At 58.0% G+C, this 24560-nt stretch overlaps 3 protein-coding genes and 2 non-coding genes across 5 annotated transcripts; 4 read left to right on the forward strand and 1 right to left on the reverse strand.

The window, feature by feature from the left end:
• Positions 1-1849: 1849 nt before the first annotated feature.
• BESB_061690 (uncharacterized protein) lies at positions 1850-9870 on the forward strand (the record flags this gene model as incomplete). The annotated part of the gene is made up of 9 exons (XM_029364583.1): positions 1850-1906; positions 3046-3304; positions 3560-3978; positions 4314-5291; positions 5439-5663; positions 6105-6248; positions 7405-7654; positions 7993-8556; positions 9167-9870. 9 exons carry the CDS (start codon positions 1850-1852, stop codon positions 9868-9870), a joined length of 3600 nt encoding a protein of 1199 aa, XP_029219291.1.
• A 2834-nt stretch (positions 9871-12704) lies between these two features.
• BESB_061700 (nucleolar protein) lies at positions 12705-17744 on the forward strand (the record flags this gene model as incomplete). Its single annotated transcript, XM_029364584.1, has 7 exons — positions 12705-13361; positions 13600-13824; positions 14190-14285; positions 14631-14707; positions 14918-14976; positions 15299-16789; positions 17065-17744. 7 exons carry the CDS (start codon positions 12705-12707, stop codon positions 17742-17744), a joined length of 3285 nt encoding a protein of 1094 aa, XP_029219292.1.
• Positions 17745-19253: 1509 nt separating this feature from the next.
• Positions 19254-19326, forward strand: BESB_063780. Its single transcript has one exon. It is a non-coding gene; the product is annotated as a tRNA-Ala (tRNA).
• Positions 19327-20683: 1357 nt separating this feature from the next.
• BESB_063810 lies at positions 20684-20756 on the reverse strand. Its single transcript has one exon. It is a non-coding gene; the product is annotated as a tRNA-Ala (tRNA).
• Positions 20757-23545: 2789 nt separating this feature from the next.
• On the forward strand, positions 23546-24301 carry BESB_061710 (uncharacterized protein; the record flags this gene model as incomplete). The annotated part of the gene is made up of 1 exon (XM_029364585.1): positions 23546-24301. The coding sequence occupies one exon, from the start codon at positions 23546-23548 to the stop codon at positions 24299-24301; it is 756 nt and encodes a 251-aa protein (XP_029219293.1).
• Between the last annotated feature and the right edge of the window lie 259 nt (positions 24302-24560).

Below are 24560 nucleotides of genomic sequence, written 5' to 3' on the forward strand. Positions count from 1 at the left end.
GGTTCCCGCGGGCCTCTAACCCCTCTAGTCCCTCCGGCCCTGCTCTTCCTCTATTCGCTTCTCTCCCGCCTCGAGACTGTGCCCGTTTTATCTTGCCTCGTTCTTTCTCTCTGCCTGCGATCTTGGCAGCTCCGTTTCAGAGCCTCGCCTGGAACGACATTGATCAAAGGCATCAGACAGTTTCCGCACGCCTCTTCCGCCCCGTTTCGCCTCAGTTTCCTCTTTCCTTAATTTCTGAACCTCCTGTCCTTTGTTGGCGATCGCAGATAAAAGGGGAGAGAAAGCAGAAACTCCGGCTGGGCTGTGCGGAGGACAAGGGCCGAACTCACACGCCAGTCCCCTGCGGCGCATGCAGCACGGGCCCGTTCTGCTAAATCATCCTTTCTTGCCGGCCAAGAAAACAGCAATCGATTCGCGCACTTTACCGTGGAAATAAACGCTCACGGAATTTAGCTGCGGCAGAAACCCGGAGGAAGGCCAGAGCAGAAGACCAGGTGCATGCAGCAGCATGTTTTCAGTAGATGTTGGCTGCTCATCGACACCGTCAGAGACTCTCGGTGTACCGAGACGGCGAGCGGCGGTCGGAGACAACGCCTGGCGGCGTATGCGTTGGTGGTTTCCCCTCCTCGTAGACATCAGGGGATAAAACATACTCGAGCCTCGCGATGGCTGAGGAATGACTCACGCAATTCTCAGTTCAAAGAAAACCAACTGTTTTTGGGGACTGGCTCTGAGCCCGGTCGACTCCGGCGTACGTGGATGTGTATGCCTCTGTACGTGGATGTGTACGCCTCTTCCTGCGGCAGACACTGCTTGGTCTATTGACCCTCTCTGCGCGTAAACGCGAACATGACTGCGTCTGTTGCTTTCAGAGCAAGCAACAGTAGTCTTCCCCTCCTTTTTCGCGGGCATGTAGTAAAACACAGTGCGTACCGGTCTGTGCGTTGCCAGTCGCTGTGGCTGCTCGTCACTCTGAATTAAGCTCTCAACGTTGCTGACGCGTGTCTCTCCTCCATATCTATCTAACCTCCACGATGCTTCGCGGCTGGGCAGTTGATTTTGCAAGCGAATGAATGGGGGGTCGCGATTCGATCGACTGGCCGCTTTCTCAAACGCGCGCTGTTGCAGGGGGCACAAAATCCGCTAAACGGGTTTTTCCAGCCTTCCGAGGCTTGACTCGGCCTCGTGTCTCATTGCAGCGGACTTGCTTACCTCCACGGATCAATAAACACCCGGAGTTGATCAAAAACCTAGCGTTTCCGCTCTGCTTTTTACCCGCGAGTGGACTTTCTGCGCTGCGCCCGGGCACCGGTGTACATTCACCACATAGTGTAGGTACACCGGCTTGGAGGTTCGCCGCGGATGCAGTTGAGAACAAGCGCTGCAGCTCATTTACTCTTCGACATTCCTCCTGCCCCGTTTTTTCCTTCAACCTAGTTCTTCATAACCGTGTCCATTTTCTTTTTTTTGTCTTCAGCGTCCGTTTTCGTGGACGGCAAACGCAAACTCTCGGCTTCCGGAGAGCGGCGGTTTTGGTGACCTTGCACACATGCGCATGCGTTTTCCGTCCATCACGTTTCCGTCTTTCTTGGCAGGTTTTCTTGTCGCCTTGTGCATACACATCAGACAATCCGTGTCGTCTTGTCCCTCTGGTCGTGCGTCGTTCTTTGTAATTCGTCTCGACACCCTGCTGGCAGCTCGCCGATCGTCCTCCTGACCCCCGAGGCTGGCCAGCGTTTCCGCTTTTGCAGTGAGAGTCGGCTGTGCAACTTCCGAGCGTTTCTGCAGAGAGACGCACAGAGGTCCCGTTTCTCTCTTTTCCGGCGGGTTTCTGAAAATCCTTGCCACAATGTGGGGGAAACTTCTCACTGACACCTACAACAAGGTGCGGACCAAGGCGGACGAGGTAGGCTGACGCGAATGTTTAATTAGGTGAAACTCACCACTTCACTTTCTTTTCGCGACCCGACGATTGATCGTGCCTCGTCGAGATTGTTCACGCGATCTGCTGCCTAGGCTCCGCCCCTTCGTCTCGACAAAGGAAATCCGCCGTGACGCTGCCCACGTGTCAGTACACGCAAGCCCCGTCATGCGTATAGGTATCACAATGTATCTGAATCGTCAGGTATATATATCTTTGGCGAGAGTGTGTAGACGAAGTTGCGAGAGTGCCGCGTTCGCCATCCCAGCCTCTGTGAAAGGAGATAAAAGACGCGTGCGCGCGGTTTCCTCGTCGCCGCGATCAGCCTCACGAATGCCGCGGGGAACATGTGTGGAAGTTTTCCTACATGGGAATGTGTACGAGGGAGAGAGGCCATGCTCTTGTGTGTGCCGTACACATGCATTTATGTATTAACACACACGCCGCTGCATTAACTCCGCCTGAAGCGAAGGCCTCAGTTGGACTCCGGAGCCGAGACAAGACGCACTTTTTTCGCTTGGGTGGCAGGAATAAGACTGACTCAGGGTCCTTTGAACCGCGCGCTTCATCTCCCTCGAGTTCGACAGACACTCTGAATTCGATTGGGAGACTTCAGTTCGCTTCTCGATATGTGCCTTTTCCCTGCGTCTTCCTGTCTCCCTTCGCTTTTGATCTCGGAGGTAAACTTAGTTTGCGGGCCTCGCCCTTCCTATCTCTCTTCGCATTCCTTTCTGCGGTGTTCATCGCCTCCCTGGCGTTCCTTGTCTCCGTTTCTTGTCTTTTGTTCTCAGGTGAGTCTGTCTTCGTGTGCCTGACTGATCCCCCCCCCCTTTCTGTGTCCTGGCCTATAGGATTCGCTCGTTTGCTCGCGTCTGCTTTCTACGCTGCCTTCTTGCCTCTCCCCTTTTTCTTCTTTCGTGCGATCTGCTTCTGGTTTTTTACTTCACCCACTCGCGTGTTTTCTCGGTGTCCGCAACTTCTGTGGGTGTTTTCGCTCTTCTTCCTCCGCCTCCCTCCGTCTCCCCCCCCCCCCCCGTCTCCCTTGTCCCGCGTCTTTGCGAAGGGTTTCTTCCTCTGTCTCTCTTCCCCATCCGGATTCCGTTGTTTTCCCCGCTTTCTTGCAGGTTCGCCAGCAGGTTTCGAACACAGTGCAGGCGCAACAGGCGACGATCTCCAAGGCACGCGATGCGCTTTTCTCCCTGGGGCTTTCGTCGCAGAATGGCCGGCTCCTCAGCCGCGCTAACGCGATTGAGGAAGCCGCCACGGCAGGCCTCACCGCGGAGGAGCTGATGCACCAACTGCAGAAGGAGGCGAGCGGTGTACGTACAGTCGACGAAGTCCATGACATGCTCCTTCTCTGGCGAATGCTCACGTTGCAGTCCGGTAAGGTCGAGGAGGGATTCGGGTGTCCGTTATTCATTTGAAGAGACACGCACATCCACGCAGAATCGCTCTCCAGCTTTCTTCATTCGAGGAACGACACGAAATACCTGGTGGGGAGAAAACTTGAGTCTTCTCTGCGGAAGAAGAAATGCCCCCACATGTGTGACCGCCACGCACTCGCACACGGCTGGCGCCGCATGTGCACACATGTCCGACTTCTTGGATTCCTATCGTGCGTCTCTCTCTGCTTTTTAGCGCTGCACAGCGCGCCTCGCTTCGCATCCGCGGAGTTCTTGTATCTGCAGCAGGGAGACGAGCGCCTCCGCGCGTCGTCTCGCGGGGCGGACTCGCAGAGTCTCGCCTCGCAGGCAGACGCCGCGTCCTGTAGCCCATGTGTCTCTTCTTCCCCCGCCGAAGGACGCGGCGGGCTTCAGAGCGCCGCGGAGACGGGCGCGGAGGACGCGATCGGCTGCCACGGGGGCGACCAGGCGAAGGCGGATGCGCTGCGGCCCTGTCAGGAGCAGGAATCCCGCTTGAGGCGCGCAGAAAGCGGTGGGCACGCGATGTCCGTGGCCTTTCCGGCGCCTGTTGCGCCGTCGTTCGGCGAGGAGCTTCGTGAGGAATCCGAGAAGGGAGAAAAGGCGATTTACGGCGACGGCGTGTCTTTCAAGGAGGTGCGTGGGGGGACGGCGAACCGGACGCGCGAGAGAAAGCAGACGGCAGAGAGGTGTGCGCCCGCTCCCTCTCCTGCTCTTGTCCAGGGGCCGCTGGCTGATGCGCGGCTTGTATCCCCGATGTGCTCAGACATAACTCTCCGCGCTGTGCCCCAGAGAACGCCTCCCTCCCTCCATTCTTCTGCCTCGTTTCCCGCCGTCCGCGCGCGTGGCCGTGTTGCTGTCGGGTCGCTCTGTCTCTCTGCCTTGCCCGCGTGCAGCCCTGCGCAGGTCTGCGTTTGTTTTCGCGGGAGTGGACGACGCCCGGCGGTTTCCTCTCTGTCTCTCTTTGCTAGGTCCTGTTGCGATCGAACGCACTGGAGCGCTGTCTGCTGGCGATTTCGCGGCGCAGCACGCTGCGGAATTTCTTCGCACTGCACACGGAGGAGCTCCTCGCGGCGCGGCGCGAGGCGCACCGGCGCTACGAGGCGCGCCAGGAGAAGTCGCAAGCGGGCGGCGCCGACGCCTCGCCCTCTTCTTCCTCGACCTCCTCCGCTCTGGCGTCCACGCTCCCTGGAAGCCCGGCGGAAGGCTCCACGCTCTCCGCGCCCTCTGCGCCGAGGACTTCTCCCGGCGCCTCCTCGGCGGGAAAAACGACAGCGGAGGATCCCCTCCTCGTCTCTGCTTCCTCCGAGAACAAGGCCTCCACGCCACTCGCTGTCTCGGGGGCGGAAGACGCGGCACTGTCCGCGTCCTCGCTGGCCTCTCCGTCCTCCGCAGCAGACGCCCCGGTGGCGTCTGCGGCGCCGGCGCCCGCGATGGACGCGGTGCTTTCGCTGATGTCGCTCTGCCTGCCGGGGTCGCAGGACAAGCACCTGGAGCTTCTGCACGAGCTCCTGACTGCTGCCTCCGCAGCCGCCGGCGCGGCGGCGGCCGCCTCGCTGGGCGGCGCCCTGCGGCTCGCCGTCGATGCCCGCCGCGAGCGCCGAAGCAGCTGCGAAGACCTCCGCGACGAGGAAACCGCCGCGGAGGGCATGGCGCCCGAAAAAAGGGAGGCCGCCGGCGCCGAGGGGGCCGGCGAGGAAGGCCGCGGCGAAGGCGCGAAGGGGGGAGCGGAGGAAGACGACGCACCTGCGGCGACGGCGCCGGCGCTGCAGACGGCGCTGGTGAACGAAGGACTTGGCGTCCTCGAGGCGATTCTGCAGATCGTGAGCGCGTGGAAGCGGAACTGGGTGCTGGAGAGGAAGGAGGACGCGAGGAGGCGCCTGGAGGCGGAAGCCCGACACCTCGCCGCGAAAATCGAAGACTGCGACTTCTCAGAAAACGACCAGGAGGTACGGATCGTCGCGTCACGCCAGGCGCCTTCCGCGATGCATCTTCCTGCCGGCTTGTGCGCAGGTCTGCATGCGTTTTTTGTCTGAGTGCATGTGCACTGTAATGTGGCGGCGATGACGGCGGTTTGTCTGTTCGCTGTTGTTCAGGAGGATCCGCTGGTCACGCACAACATCCGCTTGCTGGCGAACGCGCAGCTCTTGGATTTGCAGCAACGCATCATCCTCGTAAAGCAGAAGCTCCTCGTCGAGCAGACGGCGGAGACGCAGCGGAAGATGCAGCTCCTCGGCGCGCTCAAGGCGCGGCGCGAGGTGCTGGCAAGAGGCCTCGAGGGCGGCGAGGACGCGGCAGAGGAGCTGAAGAAAGATGTGCAGGTAACTCCACACAGAGAGGAAAAAGAGGCCAAAAGGCCGACGCACAGGAAAGAGCGGACTCCCCGAGGCGCCCGCAGACCCCACACGCAACAAGCGCGGCTTCCTCTTCACTCGTGTTTCGCCGGATGGTATAATTACTGCATCCAGATGCCTCAGTGAAACGCCTTGAAACTCCGCTTCATCTTGCGGCGGACTCCTGCGGAACCGACCGTGGCGTAGAATTCGCCGACTGTGGCGATGTGAGCATCGTCTTTCCCTTTTTATCAAACAGAAAGAGACACGCAAAACAGGCGACGGCCTGCGGCTTTTTCGAAGATGCGGAGATGCGCGCGTCGCTTGACGCGTGCACCTGGGCGATTTTGGAAGCGCCACAGCTTGGACTGCGCCTGTGAACTCGAGTGTGAAACGCGTGCCGGCAAGTTTTTCTTCTTTTTTCTTCAGCTGCGCATGACAGAAGCGAGCGAGGCTCTCGTGAAGGAGGCCGCAGGGCTCGAGGAGCGACGCACAGCGCTGAGTGAAAGACTGAAGAAGCTGAGGGAGGAACGGATGGAGCTCGAGAGGCGCCTCGAAGACTGCCTGCATACGGTGAGCGGAAATTCTTAAGATAGACATCATCCGCATCCCATATGCATGCATCTGTTTGCGTTGGAGTGCGTGTTTCACAATTGTATGTGTGTAGGGGATACATACACATATACATACATACATACATACATACATACATACATACATACATACATACATACATACATACATACATACATACATACATACATACATACATACATACATAAACATACATACATACATACATACATAAAAAAAAACATACATACATACATACATAAACATACATACATACATACATACATACAATACATACATACATACATACATACATACATACATACATACATACATACATACATACATACATACATACATACATACATACATACATACATACATACATACATACATACATACATACATACATAAACATACATACATACATACATAACATACATACATACATACATACATACATACATACATACATACATACATACATACATACATACATACATACATACATACATACATACATACATACATATATGTACGTGTGCATGTGAGAAGGAACGGCTGTACTCTCATGTCGCAGGGTTAGCGCATGCTCATTTCTCTATACACAGTGATTCTCCGATTCGTGCCGGCGGTGTCGCATGGACGTCCCTGTTTCAAGCGACAGCGAGAGCTTTCACGGTTCCCGAGCTTTCCTCAGCGAACTCTTCAGCGCGATTTTAGCAAATCTGCCTTCGTTTTCGTCTCACTCTTTCTGCGGACACCCTGTTCGCGGCTGGCGTCAGTCTCCAACTTTGTTCTTCTGCGCCTTGACTACGAGTTGGGCTAGCGCGAGAGAGCTTCAGAAATCTCTCTCAATTCCTCAATATCCGTGTATATGTATGCACACCGTAAATATAGATACCGATATATTCATTCCTGGGACTCTAAAAAAGTGATAATATACATAAATGCAACTACAAATACATATAAAAATATAAAAGTATGCATGTAGGCATGCAGCCGCGTCTGCATCGAGCCGCCGTCCCGCGCCGCCTGAGGCTTCTGCAGCGGTGCGCGGAGCCCAAGCTGCCTCCGCGCACCTCTGCATGCAGGACTGAATAGAAGTTTTGCGCTTGCGTTGTTGGCGGCGTGGTTTACTCGCACGCGTTTGCAGATCGCCACGCTGGAGTCGGAGCAGCTCTCGCTGCAGAGGGAAGAAGACGGCCTCCACTTGGATCTGCTGCATGTTCAAAAGCAGTACAAGGAGCAGATGCATCTCCATCACCGGCAGACGCAGCAGCAGAGCCTCCTCCGAACGTCTCTCGAGGAGCTCGGCCGAACGGGCGATAGTCTCGTCACCCTCTTCGAGCTCGATGCAGAGAAAAAGCGCGACAGCACCGCGCAGGACGTGGAAAAACTGAAAGGTACAGAGCCCCGCAGCGAGCCGGCCGCGGGAGCGGGAGAAATTTAAAAGCGAAGCGGAAAACGAGAAAGCGCCTCTTCCTTCGCGACGATCAACCGAAAGAAGCTGTCTGTCTTGTTTTGCAATCCCTGGGGAGGTTTGCGCATTCTTTCGGTGTATATATATTCGTCTAAATACCAACCTAAATACGTATATATATATATATATATATTGATCTGTTTTTAGGCTGATGAAGCAGAGACGGGGAGGCGCGGAGAAAGAGGGGGGGGCTTTGCGTTCCAAAAGATACAGGAGAATTGGCATTTTTTTTGCTTGCGCGGTGGGTTTTGTCTGTTTTAGCGGCGCTTCAGACGCAGGTCTGCCGGCACTTTGCCTTCGAGAAGACCCGGCTGCAGCAGCATGTGCAGCTTCTCCTGCAATGCATGCAGACACTGGATAAGCTGCTGGGCTGTCGCGGCGAGGAGAGGACTGAGGGCTTCTCCGCCGCCGCGCAGAGCCTCGCGAAGAAAGACGGCCTCCAGGAGAGCGAAAGCCTGTCTGAGCGGCTGGAGGCGCTCGACCCCGACGCGCGCGCCGCGCTGCTGCACACGCGCAAGCGCTTCCTCCGCGCGTGCCGGCAACTGGACCAGTGCTTCGCAGAGACTGAGCAGTTCGTCTCCTTCCACAAAGCCACGCTGGTCGACGCCATTCGCCAGCAGCAGCAAACGCTACGACACCGCCGAGAGGGGGAGGAAGACGAGAAAAACGAGGCGGAGGGCGCGCAGACTCTCGCGCCTGAGGGTCGCGCCGGTCTTCAAGGCGCAGGAACGAACGCCGCCGCAGCCGACCTCGATCCACTGAAGGACATTGCGGCGCTATACAGGCAGACTAAGAAGCAAATCGCCCTCTACCTCGGCCGCCTCTGTAAGTGGAAACGCAGCGCAAGCCGCGCGCCTCTCGCCTGGGAAGTATAGACTTCGAGTCGGACGACTGGTTTAGATCTTTGGAAGTCTTGGTCTACCAGTCCACGTGGGCTGTATCTGTAGTGCCTGTCGAGTCGCCCAGGGAGGATTTGATCCTGTATTTTTTTTAAGGTGCTTCCCTGTTGGATTTCAATATCGTACTACATTGAGATTATTCCACATCGGCTATGTTCTACGCGTAGTATAGCCGTCTCTGGCAGCTTAAACAGTTGAAGATTTGCCAAAACCTGCGTTCTCTTGTTCCAAGCCGGGGTTAATTGTTCAGCTGCCGAATGCCGGAGGCCTAAAGGGCTTCGGCGCGCCTCTGAGCGGGAGCAGACAGCAACGGCGGGGCGGCGACGCCGCGCATCTGAGGCGCTGCTGACACCCTGTTCAACACGCGCGGGGGTCGCTGCCTGCGCCCGGGGTTCAGAGTGCAGAGATGGAGTGGAGCACTGGGCGTTGGCATTCTGTTTCGGAAACCAGATGCATCCTATGCCTCCCCAAGCGTGCGTCGTCTTCTCTGCGGTGGCACTTGGTGCGAGTTTTTGTCTTGTGCATGCTCTGTCCAGCGACTGCGTCACCGCCTGCGGTTGCAGCGGAAGCCGGGGTGCGACCGTCTCCGCTTCCTCCGCCCTCCCCCACGGTGCCTCCTTCGCAGCCGTCCGCTGCCGCCGCGACGCCTCGGCAGGCCGCGGCTCTCGCGGCGCCTTCTTCACCCCCGAGCGCGCGGCCTGCGCCTCCTCCTGCCGCCCCCGTGCCAAGTTTGCCGCTGTCCGCCGCGCCGCAGCCGCAGAGGCTGTCGCCCTTTGCCCCCGCTTCGTCGGGCGCGCCCTCGGCTCCAGTCTCCTCGGTTCTTACGGCGCCTGCGGCATCGCCGGCGCGACCAGAGGCTTCTACAGGGGCTAGGCATCTCCCAGCCTTTGCTGCTGCCGGGCGCGCCAAAGAACCTGCGCCGAGCCTCGCGCGGGTGTTGGGCTTCAGCTCGACGCCCACGTCCCCGTCTCCGCCCTCGGAGCCGCGGATCTCCGCGGGCGACGCGGGAGGGGCGAAGGCCGATGTTCACGCGAGGATGCAGCCCGCGGCAGAGGGCGGGGGCGCGCAGCGAGACGAGAAGCGGCTGGGGTCGGATTTCCAGATTTTTGACTTGAAGACGCCTCCGCTGTCGCCGCGGGAGGCTGAAGGCCAGGTGGAGAAGAAGGGCGCGGCGAACGCCTGGCAGGACGACGTCGATCTACTGGCAGACGACAAACTCGATAACTGGCTCATGGACTAATGAAGAGGGTTGGAGCCGGGAAGGTCGCGTCTGAAATAGACGTCAGAGAATAGTCTCAACTTTGATGCAAGGTGGACATTATTGAGCACCACCAAAAATCCGCTCGTGGAAAAACCCGAGGTTCGCGCGCGACGAGGGTGGCCCGCGCGTCGCGCATGCGCAGCCGCGAAAGATGCAAAGAGGAGACTCGAGGAAGCACAGCCTGAACTGCAGACGGGGGGACAAGGGGGGGGAGGGGGGGAAGTCGAGGAGGGGACAGGAATCCTTTTGAGGCCACCGCGCCGGCTGGGGCAGTCCTAAAGGCTGACGCTTCTCACAGAGACTGTTTGTGAAGATCGCTGCGGGTGGGGAGAAACTCAGCGGGAAAACGCGCGCAACGCAGAGAGAGAAGATGCCCGAGAAAAGGGAGAAAAAAGGGAAGCGGGTGTGTGCGCAGGCGTGTCTGTGTGTTCTGTCATTGCGTGCTCACGTGCGCATTAGGGTGCGTTCAGTTTACTTGTATCTGTACCTTCTGCCTGGTTTTGTCGAGAGGGCTCGGCGGAGGCGTCCGCGCACGTCACGTGGGTGTGTCTTCTCTGAGTTTCCTAGACGGAACTCTCGGCGCTTTAGAGTCCAGCTGCATTTGGCCGCCTCTTTAAGCGGAGGCAAGAAGGTAGAACGAGAGGAGCTTTGAGCTCTCCAGTCTCGAGGAGTAGAGGCTTTAATTCTCGCATTCGAAGCGCGAAGTCTCCTCAACTCCCAGACGCCTCATATCTCCGTGCAGCACGCCACGCGTTTTCGCGGTAGCATGAGGAGGCAAGCAGCCCGCAGTCACGCACCTACGCATGTATATACATATTTACATATAAATGTATGCTTATACGCATGCGTGGATTGCGGACATGCCCTAGATGAGCTACCTAGCCCCTACTTTCATCAGGACGCTGCGGCTCTGACGGTGAACTAGCGTTCCTTACTGAATCGTGTTCAGTACCAAAGAAGCAATGAGCGACAGCGCGACATCCAGTGCGGACTACGTGCAGGCCCGCGAAAGGGAGTTCATCACTCGCTGCGTGTACACGTATATAAAGGTCGCCGCGACATCTTGGCTCTACAGGTTGCCGGTGTTGTCCTTCCTGCGCGCGTTTGCTTCACCGAGTACGGGCATCTGTTTTTCCAGTCGCTGCGCAGCATGTGGCCGCGCTGCAGCAACGCCGAGCGAGAAGGCTGGGCACGGATGTTCGCTACCTCCGCGCCTGCATGAAGGATTCTCTTTCTCCTCTGCAGTCGCGTTTTGTTTTTGTGCCTTTCTGGCTGCTGCTGCACGCAATTGCTATCCTTTTAAGACGTCCGCGCGCAAGGGAGAGTCTCTTCTTCGCCGATGCACTGAGATACTGGAAGCAAACCCTAGAGAGAGCAGCAGGGTGACACAGCGGCCGCAGTGCGCGAGTCAGCAGCCAGTTTGCTCAGGAAGGCACGGGGAAGGCAGGGTGTGTCGTTGAACTTCGGCTGCCGCGGCACCGGGAGAGAGAACTTTGCAGTGCTGTTGACCTGCTTCTTTCCCTCGAGCTTCACCTTGCGGGGAGGACGCCCGCCGAAGTCGCGCCTCTAGCGTTCCCCGTCGACTCCAGTGGGTGTTGCACATAGAAAGAGAGGATCGCTATCTTCAGCTTATTTGCTTCACATGATGCTGGATACGGTTTTTCGCTGTGGCAATGCCGATGTGCCTTGGTTCGCCGTCCAAATAGACTGTAATGTTGCATCGCACTGGCGCCTTCGATTCGGTCTATTAGGCGATTGAAGAGTCGAACCGCCGCGCGAACCTTGGGGTCATCTGTCGTCGCTGTCTCCTCTGTGCCCTTTCTTTTTTTCTCCAGTCCCGTCTCTGTTTCATCAAAAGAAGGCGGGCGACAGCTAAATAAGGGCTGAGCAAGTTCGTTTTTGCGCCGTCGCGGGAGAAAATCGCGTGTCTCCAGCGCCTCCTTATACCAGAACCATATCATAGGCCGCAGCGCAGGAGATCGAGGCCTGCCTGGGAAAAGGAGAGGGGCGGGATTCACGAACGACATGCGAAATCGGATACCCGATGAAACTCGAGCCGCTGCCTCGGTGTTGAGCGATTCACGTCTCCTTGAAAGCCTCTGCACTCGCAAAAACACTCTGAACTTGGTAGAGGAGGGAAACTGCTTCTGCTGGCGGGAGAAAGCTGTCAATATGACGAGCTTCTTCCCCTCGAGTGCGCATGGCGATGAATTGATGTCACGGCGTACAGTGGCAGGCTTTCTTCAGCATTTGATTGCGTTCTGGCATTTTCTCTGCTTGAGATATTCGTGTATGGCCGTTGCTGGCTTCATGCGTCTTCACACGGCGTGCGTGGATCGCTTTTCAACCGCTGAAAATCTCCACTTCCTAGCCTCGCGTTGAACTGCATGTGCGCGATGTCTCCTTCTTCTCGGGTGTATGTACATCTCGCGACTTCTTCCCGCAAACCGTGCGCATGCCGACGGCGTTTCATAGTCATCTTTCCATCGTGGGCGGCCGAAAAAGGGTCGAGAACGGGTTTTTCTTCTGCGAGAGTGGAATTCTGACTTCCCCACCGACGCGCAGGGCTAGGCGATCGCTGGGAGAGGTCCTCTTCCAGTCTCCCTGCGTGGGGGTGAGGCGGGAGGCATCGCCCCCTCTGGTTGTCATACACTGTTTGCTGGCATTTTCGCGCTTTCCTCGCCAATTTTTTCTGGAAAACCAGCCGAGCGCCCTCCGCGACTTTCGCGGCACGGCCTGATCCGGCGCTGCGCGCCTCCGAGTGTCGTAGCGGCGCCCGCCCGTCCGCGTCTTTTCGCCCGTTCTCAGACATCATGGGGCGCGTGGGGAGGTCTCTCTCGCGCGCCTGTCCCCGCTCCGCATCGCCCAGCTCTCGACAACACGCGACCATGCCGGCTGCCTCTCGACTTCCGCGTTCGCATCCTCCGGCGGACACGGAGCATGTGAGCCGCGCGCGAGCTGCCGCCGCGCAGGAGCAGCGCCTCATAACGATGGCGCGTCTGCTGGCGCACACCGATGTCAAGTTCCGCAATCGGGGAATGAAGCGCGTGGAGGCGTTTCTCTCAGGGGTCTCGCGCGCACAGCGCGAGGGGAAGGGCGCAAAGGAGGGCAAGGCGCACGCGCCCGGAGAGGCGGCGGCTGCCAACGGCGCAGACTCGGCCGCTGCCGCATCTTCTGCTCCCCTGCCGATCTCGCAGTACGAAAAAGTCTGGACGACACTCTACTACGCAGCCTGGCTGAGCGACAAGCCGCTGATTCAGCGCGAACTCTTTGTGCGCCTGGCGCTCCTCGAGCGCGTGCTTCCGACCTACGCTGAAAAACGCAAATTCGTCAAAGCCTTTTTTCTCGTCATGAAGTCCAACTGGGACCGCCTCGACTGCATCCGCGTCAACAAATTCCTTCTCCTCGAAAAAATCATGGTCGCCCAGCTCATGGATCGCATGCTGCAGTCGGCACACAAGCCTAAGAAGGTAAGCACCGTGACAGAGACAGAGGGAACACGCGGCTCTACGCGTTCTGCATGTAGAGTCGAGTCCTTCTGTGAATTCCGTGTTGCTGCGGGTGCCAGAGCCGCCTTCAGATGTGTGCAGGCGGAGTTCTGTACGCACTCTCTACCTTGCCCCAGTGGTGGCGTTCCTTCTCGTCTTTGGCGCCGCCCGTCTGTGGCGTCGCTTCGCGCCGCATCTTCTGCGTGCCTCTCTCCCGCAGCTTCACGGCGCCGGCGTCTCCTTCTTTCTCGGTCTTCTTGCTTCTGCTGCGCAGTTTATCGCGCCGATGGCTCGCTTCCTCGCGAAGCGCGTCCTCCTCGACGAGCGCGGCGGCAACGGCCTCTCCCAGCAGCTCTGTCAATACTTCCTTTCTGAGTTCCGCGCCTCGCGGGCACTCGCGCAGGCCGACGAAGAAGCTATGATCCAGCCGGTGACGCGCGAACAGGTAGGGCGCCGGGAGGGTGCGGGGGGAGGGGAGAGGGGCCGCTGGAGGACAGGGAGGCAGCGCGTGCGCGTCGTGAGAGCCGCGGAGGGTCGGCTGTGGATATCCTGTGCGAAGGCACACGGATCTCGGCTTTTTCTCCTCCTGGAGTGAATGGCGGATTCGCCTTTCGACTCTGGCTGCAGGGAGAGGAGGAAGCGGAGGAGAAGCAGACTGGACGCACAGCGGCGAAACTGACGAGGTGTGTCTCTGCGCGACAGGCCCTGGGACGTGTTCTGGGACCCTCGAGTGGCGGTGGAGGAAAGAAGGGCGGCTCCGCGTGCCTTCATCTGCCTTTTTTGTGCGTGTTCTTTTTCGTTTCTCCGCAGGAAGACGAGGAACTCTTTTTCTCTCTTTTCTTCCCTTTCTTCTACGCCGCGTGCTTTACGCACAGCGCCGCGCTTCTTCACTCCATTCACACTCAAGTAGGCAAGGCGCGCGTCCAGACCTTGTGTTTTCTCGCCTAGATTGCGATAGAAACCCATTTCCCCCGTGTGTGCGTGTCCGTACGCCAAAGTGCATATGCACGCATGTATATACATATATATATATATATATATATATAATGTACGTTATGTATGTATGTATGTATATGTATGTATATGTATGTATATGTATGTATGTATATATGTCTGGGAATTCATGTGTGTGCTGTACGCGCGGGGTTCGCCTGTTTACACTTTGCGAAGATATCGCTTTGCATGCGACACATTAACGCGGGGCCTCTCCAAGCATCCGAAGCAGATGTTGCGTTCTTGCTTTGTTTTCAGATCTTTCTCGAACTCAACGAGGACGACATATCTCCGCGCCTGCTCGCCGCGGCGCTCTTTGCGTTGGGCTCTCAAAGGTGCGTTGCCTCGCTTTCGCAGCTCACTCGGATGCAGTTCAGTCTTCGTGAGTGATGAAGCCTTACTCCGCCCTGTGATGTTAGCAATCCCCGATTCTCTGTAAGCCAGCCAACGTCTTCTTCGCCCGGTAGGCGACTGGAGTGTTGGTGGCTGCCGCAATCTCGCGCCGGAGTGTAGACGCCGCACTCTTTTGTTCTGTGTGGCTGCAGCGGAATCGTTGGCGAGAATCGGCGCATGCTGTTCCGCACGCTAGACGCCGTGGAAGCAGGTGAGGAGAAAACGCACCAGAAGCATAGTTCGTCGTGCCCTCCGGTGCGTGGTTTTTTTGCTTCCTCTGTCTGCTCATCTGGGCATTTTTTGATGCCTTGGGGAGACGTGGGCCACTCGCTTGTGCCGTTGCTTCGATTTTCATTCGGCTTGCTGTCAGAAACGCAGGCGTTTGTTTTCACTTGTTTTCTCGCGCTCCTGTGCTTCCTTGCTAGGTTGTGCGGACTCTCTTGCATTCTCTCCTCTCTTCTCGCATTGCCCTAGTTTGTCTTCCAGTGCGCGTTCTTCGTCTCACGCTAGGTATTCGTCTGCGTTTTGTGCAGGGGCTCGCGCGACCGACGGCGGCAGTTCGTTTTCTTCGCTTTCTGCGCTCGCCTCCTCGTCTCCCGGCGTCGCGCGGATGCTGGCGCACGTGGAGACTCTGCGAGCCTCGTCGGGTGCGGCGGCGGTCGCCGCGGAGCCCAAAATGGCGAAGAAGCGCGCAGAAAGCGAGGAGAACGGACACTGCGCGGCGGACGGCGACGTGGAGAACCTGGGGCTTTCGTTCCCTGCGCCGCTGTCTGATGGAGAGGACGAGCTCGCGGCGGCGGAAGTCGCGCAGCGGAAGGGCGACAAGGCTGAGAGGGGGAAGAAGAAGCGCGAAGGCAAGGATCGGCGCGAGTCTGAGGCGGAGGACGCAGCGCGCAAGAGGAGGAAGCGCGAGTGCGCGGCTCCGTGTGAAGAGGTAGACATTCCCGAGGAGGGGAACGGGCTGCATCTCGCCGTAGAGCCGAGCAAGAAGAAGGCGAAGGCCAGCCGCCACACGCAGGGCAGCGACGAGGACTCCGACGCCGGCGACATGGACTCGGAATTTGTGGAGGGCACGCAGTTTGTGGGCAAGAAAAAGAAGTTCATTGGCGACGCCCTCCTTGTCTCTGGGCCGACGCACTCGCTGAAGGTCCGCGCGCAGAAACTCCGCGCGGGCGCGGTGGGGTGCGTGGGCGCGGGCGGAGGAGGTGTGTCCTGTCTCCTCGCGGCCGGAGGCGAGAGCCGGATGCTCGCGTCGCTCGGCGACGGCGACAGCAGCGGCAGCGACGACCCCGTGAGTGAGCTAGGGACAGTTTCCGGTCTGCTCAGAGACCCGTTGGCGGGCAAGCCGGGGGGGATTCTCGGCGCTGGCGAGGCGAAGGCGCGCGCGAAGAGCCGAAAGGAGAGGGGCGGAGACACGTGTGTGTTTTCCGCGCCGCAGGGGGGTAAGGGTGAGGAGAAGCTAAAAAAGGGGGACTTCGAAGGGCGCGACCAAGAGAGCCGCGCCTCAGGTTCCCAGAAACGAGCAGGAGGAGTAGCTGTCGTCTCCTCCTCGGCTGAGGGCGGCTCGAGGTCGGACTCAAGCGCGGCCCCAAGCGCGGCCTCCGCCGACGAGGGCGCGGGCGACCGCGGGGTCCGCGACGGCCCCGGGGAGCCGGGGCGGAGCGGAGGCGAGGGCGCCGGGCGGCGCAGAGAGAAGAAAAACCTCGGTTCAGACGAGGAAGACGAAGCGGTGACTCGAACAGATTCCGGGTCCTCTGCATCGTCGTGGGCGCCTACCTCCTCGTGGGACGCCCTCACCGAGGACGCTGCGGAAGCGGAAAAAGAAGACGAGCGGCGAGCCAAGAAGGAGAAGAAAAAGAAGAAGGACGCGCTCACCAGCGACGCCTCGCCGCACAGCGCGGGAAGCAGCCCTCTGTGCGGGAAAGGCAAGTCAGGAGGCAAGAAGGGCGTCATAGTCCCTTCCGGCGCAGCCGCAGCGAGCAGGCGACGCGTCGTGTTTGACCTCAAGCGCAACCGAGTCGCAGGTAAGAAGACGAGGAGGAGGCAAAGCTGAGAAGAAGGAATCGAGACCGGATACACTGGGCACCACGCAGAAGGGAGACAGAGTCGCGAGTGGGCGACAGACTTTGCAGAGCGCGCTCGGCGCGGAGAAGGAGAGTCAGCTACTGTCCTCTGCGCAGACGACGATGGAAGCAGCGGTTTCCGTGGAGCGCAGGCGCAGTCGTGCACATGCCCCATGGACGTGTGGGCGTAGTCGCGTTTACCGGGTCTGAGTGTGTCGATTTTTTTTCCCTCTCAGCCTTCAACCGCCTGCAGCCGCCTTCTGCAGTCAGCCCGTCAGTCTCTCAAATCAACTTGCCTGGCGTGCGTCGCGCAGGACAGTCAGCTTCGCCTTCTCCTCTCTCTGGCTCCGCGGCGGCCGCGCTCGCCTCCTCAGGGAAGTCCTCTTCGTCTGCTTCTTCGTCTGACCTGTCTTCTGCGTCTTGTCCCCCCGCTCAGCCTCCGACTTCTTCGCCTCTCCTAGCCGCTGGATCGAGTGCGCAGTCTGCGTCGGGCGCAGCGAGCTCCGCAGCGTCCTCGAGCGCCGCAGGCAGCAAGCCTGTGCTGAAGTCAATTCTGAAGCGCCCGCTGGGGGCGGCGTCTCTCCCCGCGCTGAAAGATCGTCCCCACTGGCTCTCCTCTTCCTCGTCGTCGCCTTCTTCGCGGAACGCGTCCGCGGAGTCGACGCCGCGCGCCGCCAAGCTGAAGAAGTTGTCCAAGAAGAAGATGCACGCGACCTACGTGCAGGCTCCCGGCCCGGTCCTGGTTTTGCCAGATGGGGACTTTCACAGCCCGTCGCCCACCGCCGCGCCCGCCTCAGCGATCCGCGTCGCGAAGAAAAAGGCCAAAAAGAAGAGCGGAGACGTGATCGCGCTGCCGAGCGACGTCTGGGAGGCGGTGCAGGGCGCTGTCACGCACAAACGCGAGGAAAGTGAGTAGCAACCGCCGCAAGGTCCGAAGGAAATCGACACGAGTCGCAAATGAGCCGTGAGGGAGAGAGAGCGGCATACACGCGACCGCGGCGGAGGACTTTTTGGAGGCGTGGGGGTGTGGGTGTGTCTCTTCGTCTCTGGCTTCATCGCCAGAGACGAAGAGACACGCGCGCGCGCGCTTTCGTCCTGGTTGCGTAGCCTCTCGCACGCGTGCAGGTCGCCGCATGCCTTTCGAAGAGAATCCGAGACGTACAGGAGCCGTTGGGCGGAAACTGTGCTGTGCCTGGCGGCGTCAGCACCGCCTCTCTGGTTTTGCTCAAAAGGGCGGGAGTGTCGGCATCCCTGCGCTTCTGGCGCATCGCCTCAACCCTTCAGCAGGCGGCAGATTCGAGCTGGGTGCGCGATGAGACTCTGATTTGCGGAAACGGGGAGCTCGAAGAAAGTCAGCGACGGAGTTTTTCTCCGTCCAAGCTGCGACTAGGGGAAGAGCAGCACTAGCCACGGCGTGCGCGGGTCCTTTCTCTGTGAACGATTCTCTCGTTTGTCCCAGTTTTCCGCTTTTCCACGGCGTCTCGAAGATGCCGCTCAACTGAGCTTCCGCCTCGGGACGATTGCTCGAGGCACAGACATTCGCAAGAATGACAAAAGATTCGTTTTGGTCCAGTGCGTAAATCACTGAAACTCATTTCAAAGCCCTCCTACGTGGAAGGCGTATCGGCTCGATTCGCGTTGACGCGTGAGGGGCGAGATGAGGCGGAGTGACAGACTGAGCAGCGAGTTCGGTTCGCAGCTCACAGGATTAGCACTGCCGAGGTCTGCTGCGGTGAGACACGCGCGAGATGAGCACTGTAGTAGTTTCCGCGCGGAAATCACGTTCATCGCATAGCTGGAATGTTCGCTGTCCTCCATCGCCGAGATGCTCCACTCCTTTCCACCGCCGGCCTCGTCACGCCCGGTTAGAGGGTGCGGTGACTTCTGTGGCAGTCCGTCTCGACAGAAGACGCATTAGACTGCGACGTGGAATTTCTCGCACGTCATTGCGCGAGTCCCCGCGTACCGGGTCGCCTTGCTGCTGGCTGTAGATGGCGCAGATCTTTGCTGGCAGGCGACCGACTTTCAGGATACGCTCAACAGAGAGTCGCGGCGCTTGCCGTCGAGTTCTTTCGTTTCTAGATCGATAGGACAGGGCGCTGTCGCGTGTGGCGGGGCGGCGGCCAGCGAGGGGGATACCAGCAGCACCGCTCTAGCACCAGGTCACTCCTCCTTACGCATACATACACCAGGTACTAGTGCTTTTGCGGCGGCAAATTTGAACCGTTTTCACCGCACTTACGACACTCGGGCTGAGGACGCATGACCCAGAAGTGAGGCAGCCCGGAGACGAAGCTTCTGGACTCCCTGAGTCGCAGCGCCGCGTAAGTCCGCAGAAGAGAATCCGTTCGTGGACTGTCTTCGGAGTGTTACGAACCACACTTGCGGGTGCAAAAGACGCGCCCGTGCTAGGGGCGCCCCTCCAGGGCGTCTAGCTCAAATGGTAGAGCGCTCGCTTAGCATGCGAGAGGTAATGGGATCGATACCCATGTCGTCCATCCTTGTTTTTGAAACCCTCAGGTTTTTTTTTGAGTCAGGCATTACGGTAGCGAGAGGGATCGATTGCCTTGCCCGCTTCTTCCCTGTCAAAGGCCCTTCGATCTCTTGGCAGACTTTCAATCGCGTTCTACATGTGGCGGTAGTGCATCTCAAGCCGACGCGGACTGGATTGGTCTCGGTTAATTCGAGGGTCGCAGCCTCTTGCAGGCGTTCCTTCAGGTTGTGTATCTGTGCGCGTGATGACTGCTACTCGATTCTTGCTTGCCAGGCTGAAATATTCTTGCCTATGCAGCCCACCTGCCCGGTTCCAATTCTGAGTGTGTTGTGCTGACTGCATGTCGTCTATTCGCTGCAGGCGTCTCATTCTAAGTAGCTTAACAAACATTTGGCTGTGTACGGTCAAGAGAGATCTACAATCCAAGGATCCGCCCGCGACTCACATATCAGGTTAGTCCTGCGGCGGAAGCACGGGCGTGCGTTGTATAGAGTGTTCAATAGTATCTCCATGTATAAACAGTTGAATGTTTGGTAACCCTGATGCAGAGGCGACACTGCATCCACGGTAACACACTTCTCTACTACTTGCCCCTACGTATATATACATCCGCTGCTTTTTCCTTCAATGCTGAAACCAATTCCCTAAGTGACGGTAGAGAAGGGCTCTCCCGGCCTCCTTCGATTTGTGTATAGAGCTCCAGAAGGAGCTCGGCTGCATGAAGGCCACACTGCCATTCTCTGTTTAACTCTTTGCTACGCAGTAACTACCGGGTCGCAGGGAGCGGCGTACTGGGCGTCGATTCCCTCATCATGCCGACAACATGTGAAGGGATATCGATGGAACAGGGGCATGACCCGACGCCATCGAGAAATGCATCGGCTTGAAAATGCCAGAGACGAGTTGATTTACAGCAGTAGACAAGGTAATCTTGTCTACGTGTAGAAGAGACACACGCTCCTTGATTTGTGAGATCGTGGTGCTTTCATCACGCTATGCCACCATGCAGAATGCAAATATACACCTACCTGATGCATTTGTGCACCACATGGTGTTACACTTGCAAGAGAAACATGTACATAAACAATTCTTAGTTAAAGAAACTGGACAACATGGTTATCGATCCCATGGCCCTACGCATGCTAAGCGAGCGCTCTACACTTGAGGGAGACGCCCTAATCGTGTACCTCTCGCGTACTTTTTGGCGTCAGATCCAGAAGTAAGTGACCGGAAAAAATATGAAGGTACCTGCTACATCAAGTCAAGCACACCCGAAGCAGAGTCGGCGACGGCAAACAATGTCGCATGATAATATACAGTAATAGCACATCCAACATCTAACACATGATGTCAATTAAGTGTGGACGACATGGGTATCGATCCCATTACCTCTCGCATGCTAAGCGAGCGCTCTACCATTTGAGCTAGACGCCCTAACTGCAGATGCTGTGTGTGCCGTGACTGGTAATTCATATCAAGTGCAGTCTATCAGCGCTGCGTGAAGCAGAAGCGGCTTCGTCACTCCATTACCTAGAGGCGCCAAGGGGACAGCTGCTTCCTAGCGCCCCTGCAATGCGGTTTGTGTCTTCTGTAGCGCGTGCAGCATCTCAAGCAAAGCGCGCGGAATTCCTAGCAGCTCAGGCAGTAAATATGCTTGTTCTGCAGCCCCGCGCGAAGGGAACCAAATGATGCGCTTCGTCGAGTGACCTTTTGCACCGCATTCTTTGTCCTCGCATTTCACGGGGAACACGTCAGCCCTTTTCTGCCCCCTTCCTTGCAATTATCTTACGTAGGAGGGGGAACTTCTCGTTAGTCTGTCTGCGGACTTTGTGGACTTCTTTGCAGTCCGCAGCATCTTTGGCTACGCGAAAGCTAGCCTTTGATGAATACCACCCCCCGGTATCGGGTCTCCAATACACGCAGCTCACAAGTGTTTAGATAAATACAAAGCTTATCGTGTACCTGTCCCCCCCCTCTGGAGACTGTGTGCCGAGTCCCGATTCCTGTATCCGAGAGGGGCCCCGTAGACCCTCGCTTGCGAAAACCTTTTGTTTCTCGCCATCCACACGAAACGGAGAAGCGGGATTTATGATTAAAACCTCAAGCCCTCTGCGGAGCAGCGCGGCTCAAAACGTCGTGTAGCTCCGCGTCACATTACTGCCTCGCCCCTCGGTAGGCATCTAGCTAACCACGTGGTAAAAAGTCCAATTCTTCCAGGATAACAACGCGGTTGCAAACACGTGGTTGTCATGTTTCCAGCAGGATGCGATCATGTGCGTACACAATCTAGTATCACCGTGAGACTCATCGCGTTTGGCTCACCACCGAGTGACCTTCCGACGTTTTGCTGCAAGATTCTCGTCATGCTCTGGCTTCGGAATATACATGTGGAACCGTCCAGCAGTCCGATGTCCTCACCACGCTATGGTAGAGGTGCTGGTATCGTAGGCGCGGGGCGTCATTCCCTGCACACAATTTTCGCACGCAGGTGACTCGAATTTTTGCAGTATTTCATCGCGGCCTGAGATGAGCGGTACCCTTTCACGGCAGCCACACTCCACAACACCAGTTCAGAGGGCATATGGCTGGCACATTTGAAGCGGGGCATGCGAAGGCAATTGCCACGTTCCTCATCCGAAGGCGGCCCCGTGTTCGTTCTGTCCGTAGCCGACTGCGCATCGGCTTCAAATACGAGTTGCAGCAGTGTCTCTGTCAGGATGTCAGTGCCAAACATCCGAACGGCATCGTGCGTTTCCGACAATTGAGGGAGCCTCATGTGCTCTAGCAGGTTCATCCAGCTAGGTTCACGCCTTTTAACGCGTGTAACCTGCCCGAGCGCGGTCCGCTACCGCGACGGTCAGCGTCCTCGCGGCAGCGGTGAACGCTAGAGCACGCCCCGCCCCAGCGAGGCTCTCGGGTTATCCTTTATACAGTTGATAGGATTCACGGCCGATCGAGGGAGGGGGTGTCCGCTGCGCTGTATTTGTCTGAAGGCAGATGTAAGATGCGTCTATCTCGCATACCAGAGCCCGGTGAGGCGTCACGTCTGCAAAGCGAGAGTCCCTTCGCATGCAAGCGTAGCCGTGCAAGCGTAGCCGGTACAGCCGCCAGCGACACAATAAACGTTGCGCAAACGTTCCTCCCGTTCCGTTCTTAGCGAGGACTGTGGCGATCACGAAACTTTTGGCTTCTGCAACAGATGTGCTTCACCCGCTCATGCGATAGGTTTGTGCTTTTCCGCTTTGTGTCTCTTGTCCGGAGCTCGGGATCTTTTATCCGCCTCCGACGAACCGCTGCGCTGGGATAAAGATCGCCAGTCTCTGTCCTTCCCTTCTGTTTTTTGTCGCCGTCCCCCAGAGATCAGCTTACATACGTACTTCGTGTCAGCGTGTACTTGCGTGTGAACAGGGAATGCATGTTTACCTCTCAACGTTTTCCCGGTCGTATCGCTGCCTCTCTGCTTTCCTCGAGTTTTTTTTTCGGCGTTCTCAGCTCTGCTGCGTCGGCCTCGTTGCATCGCAGTCTCTCTCGCTCGGTTTCTTTGCGCATCTTCGAGTGAACCCGCCTCACCGAGGATCTGCCTGACGAGAACGACTGGAAAGCACCGGGGCAGTCCGCGGTGGAGCCCACGTCTTTTGTAAGGCCGCAGCGACATTCGACTCGCCGCCTGCGGCAGGACAGGCCTTCGCTGAGGCCTCTTCGTCGTGCCTGCGGCTCCCACGTCGTCACGTCTGAGGCTTGGCTTGCACGGCCACTGCGAAGTCGCATTCGGTGTGTGCACTCTTTCTCTTACTCAAAAGGGGCTTCAGCTGCTGCGCTTCGCTTGTCCGTCAGCGCATCCCTAGCGGCGTTTTCCTATTGCGGATTTAACTCACGTGCGCACTCCCCTCTCGTCCAGCCTCTGTCTTTTCGTCTCGCTTGCCCCCTACTGAGCACTGCCGCCAGCAACTCGAACACGGCTGCCGTCAGGCAGGGATCTTCGCCTCGCCCCCCCCCCTCCCCTCCCCCACCGTCTCTTCTTCGTTTTCCGGTTTCGTGCGGCTTGGGTCGCAAGCGTGCAGGCCGTGTCGTCTGCGTCTGAGGAAGCTGAATGTGGTTGCGTTCCGAAGCCTTTCAAGGAGCAGCTCAGGCGGCGTCCACGCATTTTACTTCTTTGTCGAAGGCGTCGCGCGTGGCTTTCGTTTGTCTGCGCGAGGCGCGTCTTCGTTTTCTTCGTCGGCCCCATGGAGGGAGCGCTGGATAGCTCGCTGAGTGGCTGGTTGATTTTCGGGCTCATGGCGTTGATCGCCATTGTAGGGGCTCTACGTCTGTGGCTGCAAGAGCGGCGAGGCTCTCGGGAGAAGGCCTCGTTTTTCAAGCAAGCTGAAGACGTCCTGTCCTTCCCGGAGCCAACCGAAGCGATCAATGAGTACGAAGTGGCGCGCGAGGATGCGTTTGACGACATGGTGAAGGAAGGTAAGGCGGATAAGGACGCCGAGGACCTTCCAGAGGGCGCGCTCCCTGAGACCAGTTGGCTGCGCCGGATCTCTGCTGACCACAAGAAGAAACTGAAGCTGCTTCTTCTGCGCAGGGCGCTCGCGAACGTGCCACGCTGGGCGGGGCTCTCCCAGGAAATCAACGCCAAGTTCCGGCTGTATCGCCACGGCCTGCTCAGCGAAGAGACCTGGTCAAGCTTCGCGCGGGCGCAGGACTCGCTGCAGGCAGAACTCGACTACTTGCGCCTGGAGGCAGAGTGCCTCGAGCCGCAGTGGGGTGACCGCGTGCTGAAGGACGCCATGCTGCTGTACCGGCTGCAGCAGACCAAAGAAGCCCAGCAGAAGGAACAGGAGCAAGAGGCGAAGAAGCGCGCCGCGATGCAGAAGCAAGAGCTGATCGTGCAGCAGCAGAAGAAGGACGCCATGGAGAGGAAGGCGGAGAAACGCGCAGACTCCCTTATCAAAGAGGAAGAAGGAAAGCAGAAGAAGAAAGCGTCTCGATAAGACGCACACACGCTGCATGTGTGCGCTCTTCTGCCACGTCCACATACACAGCGGACGTACCGTGCGCCAATGGAAGCACTCCACTCGTTCAGCGCGACTCCAGCGCCACATCGCACGCGTTTCGCGGATTGGAAAAATCATTTTCTTATCTGTCTCTTCAGCTTGTCCACTCTGGCCTCTCCTCGAGGCTGCCGGCTACTGGCGGGATCGGTTTCTGCGAACGCGCCTCTTTCTGACCGCACATGAGGAAATATTCTTG

This window comes from Besnoitia besnoiti, chromosome V (assembly GCF_002563875.1).
Source record: "Besnoitia besnoiti strain Bb-Ger1 chromosome V, whole genome shotgun sequence".
Classification (NCBI taxonomy): Eukaryota; Apicomplexa; class Conoidasida; order Eucoccidiorida; family Sarcocystidae; genus Besnoitia; species Besnoitia besnoiti.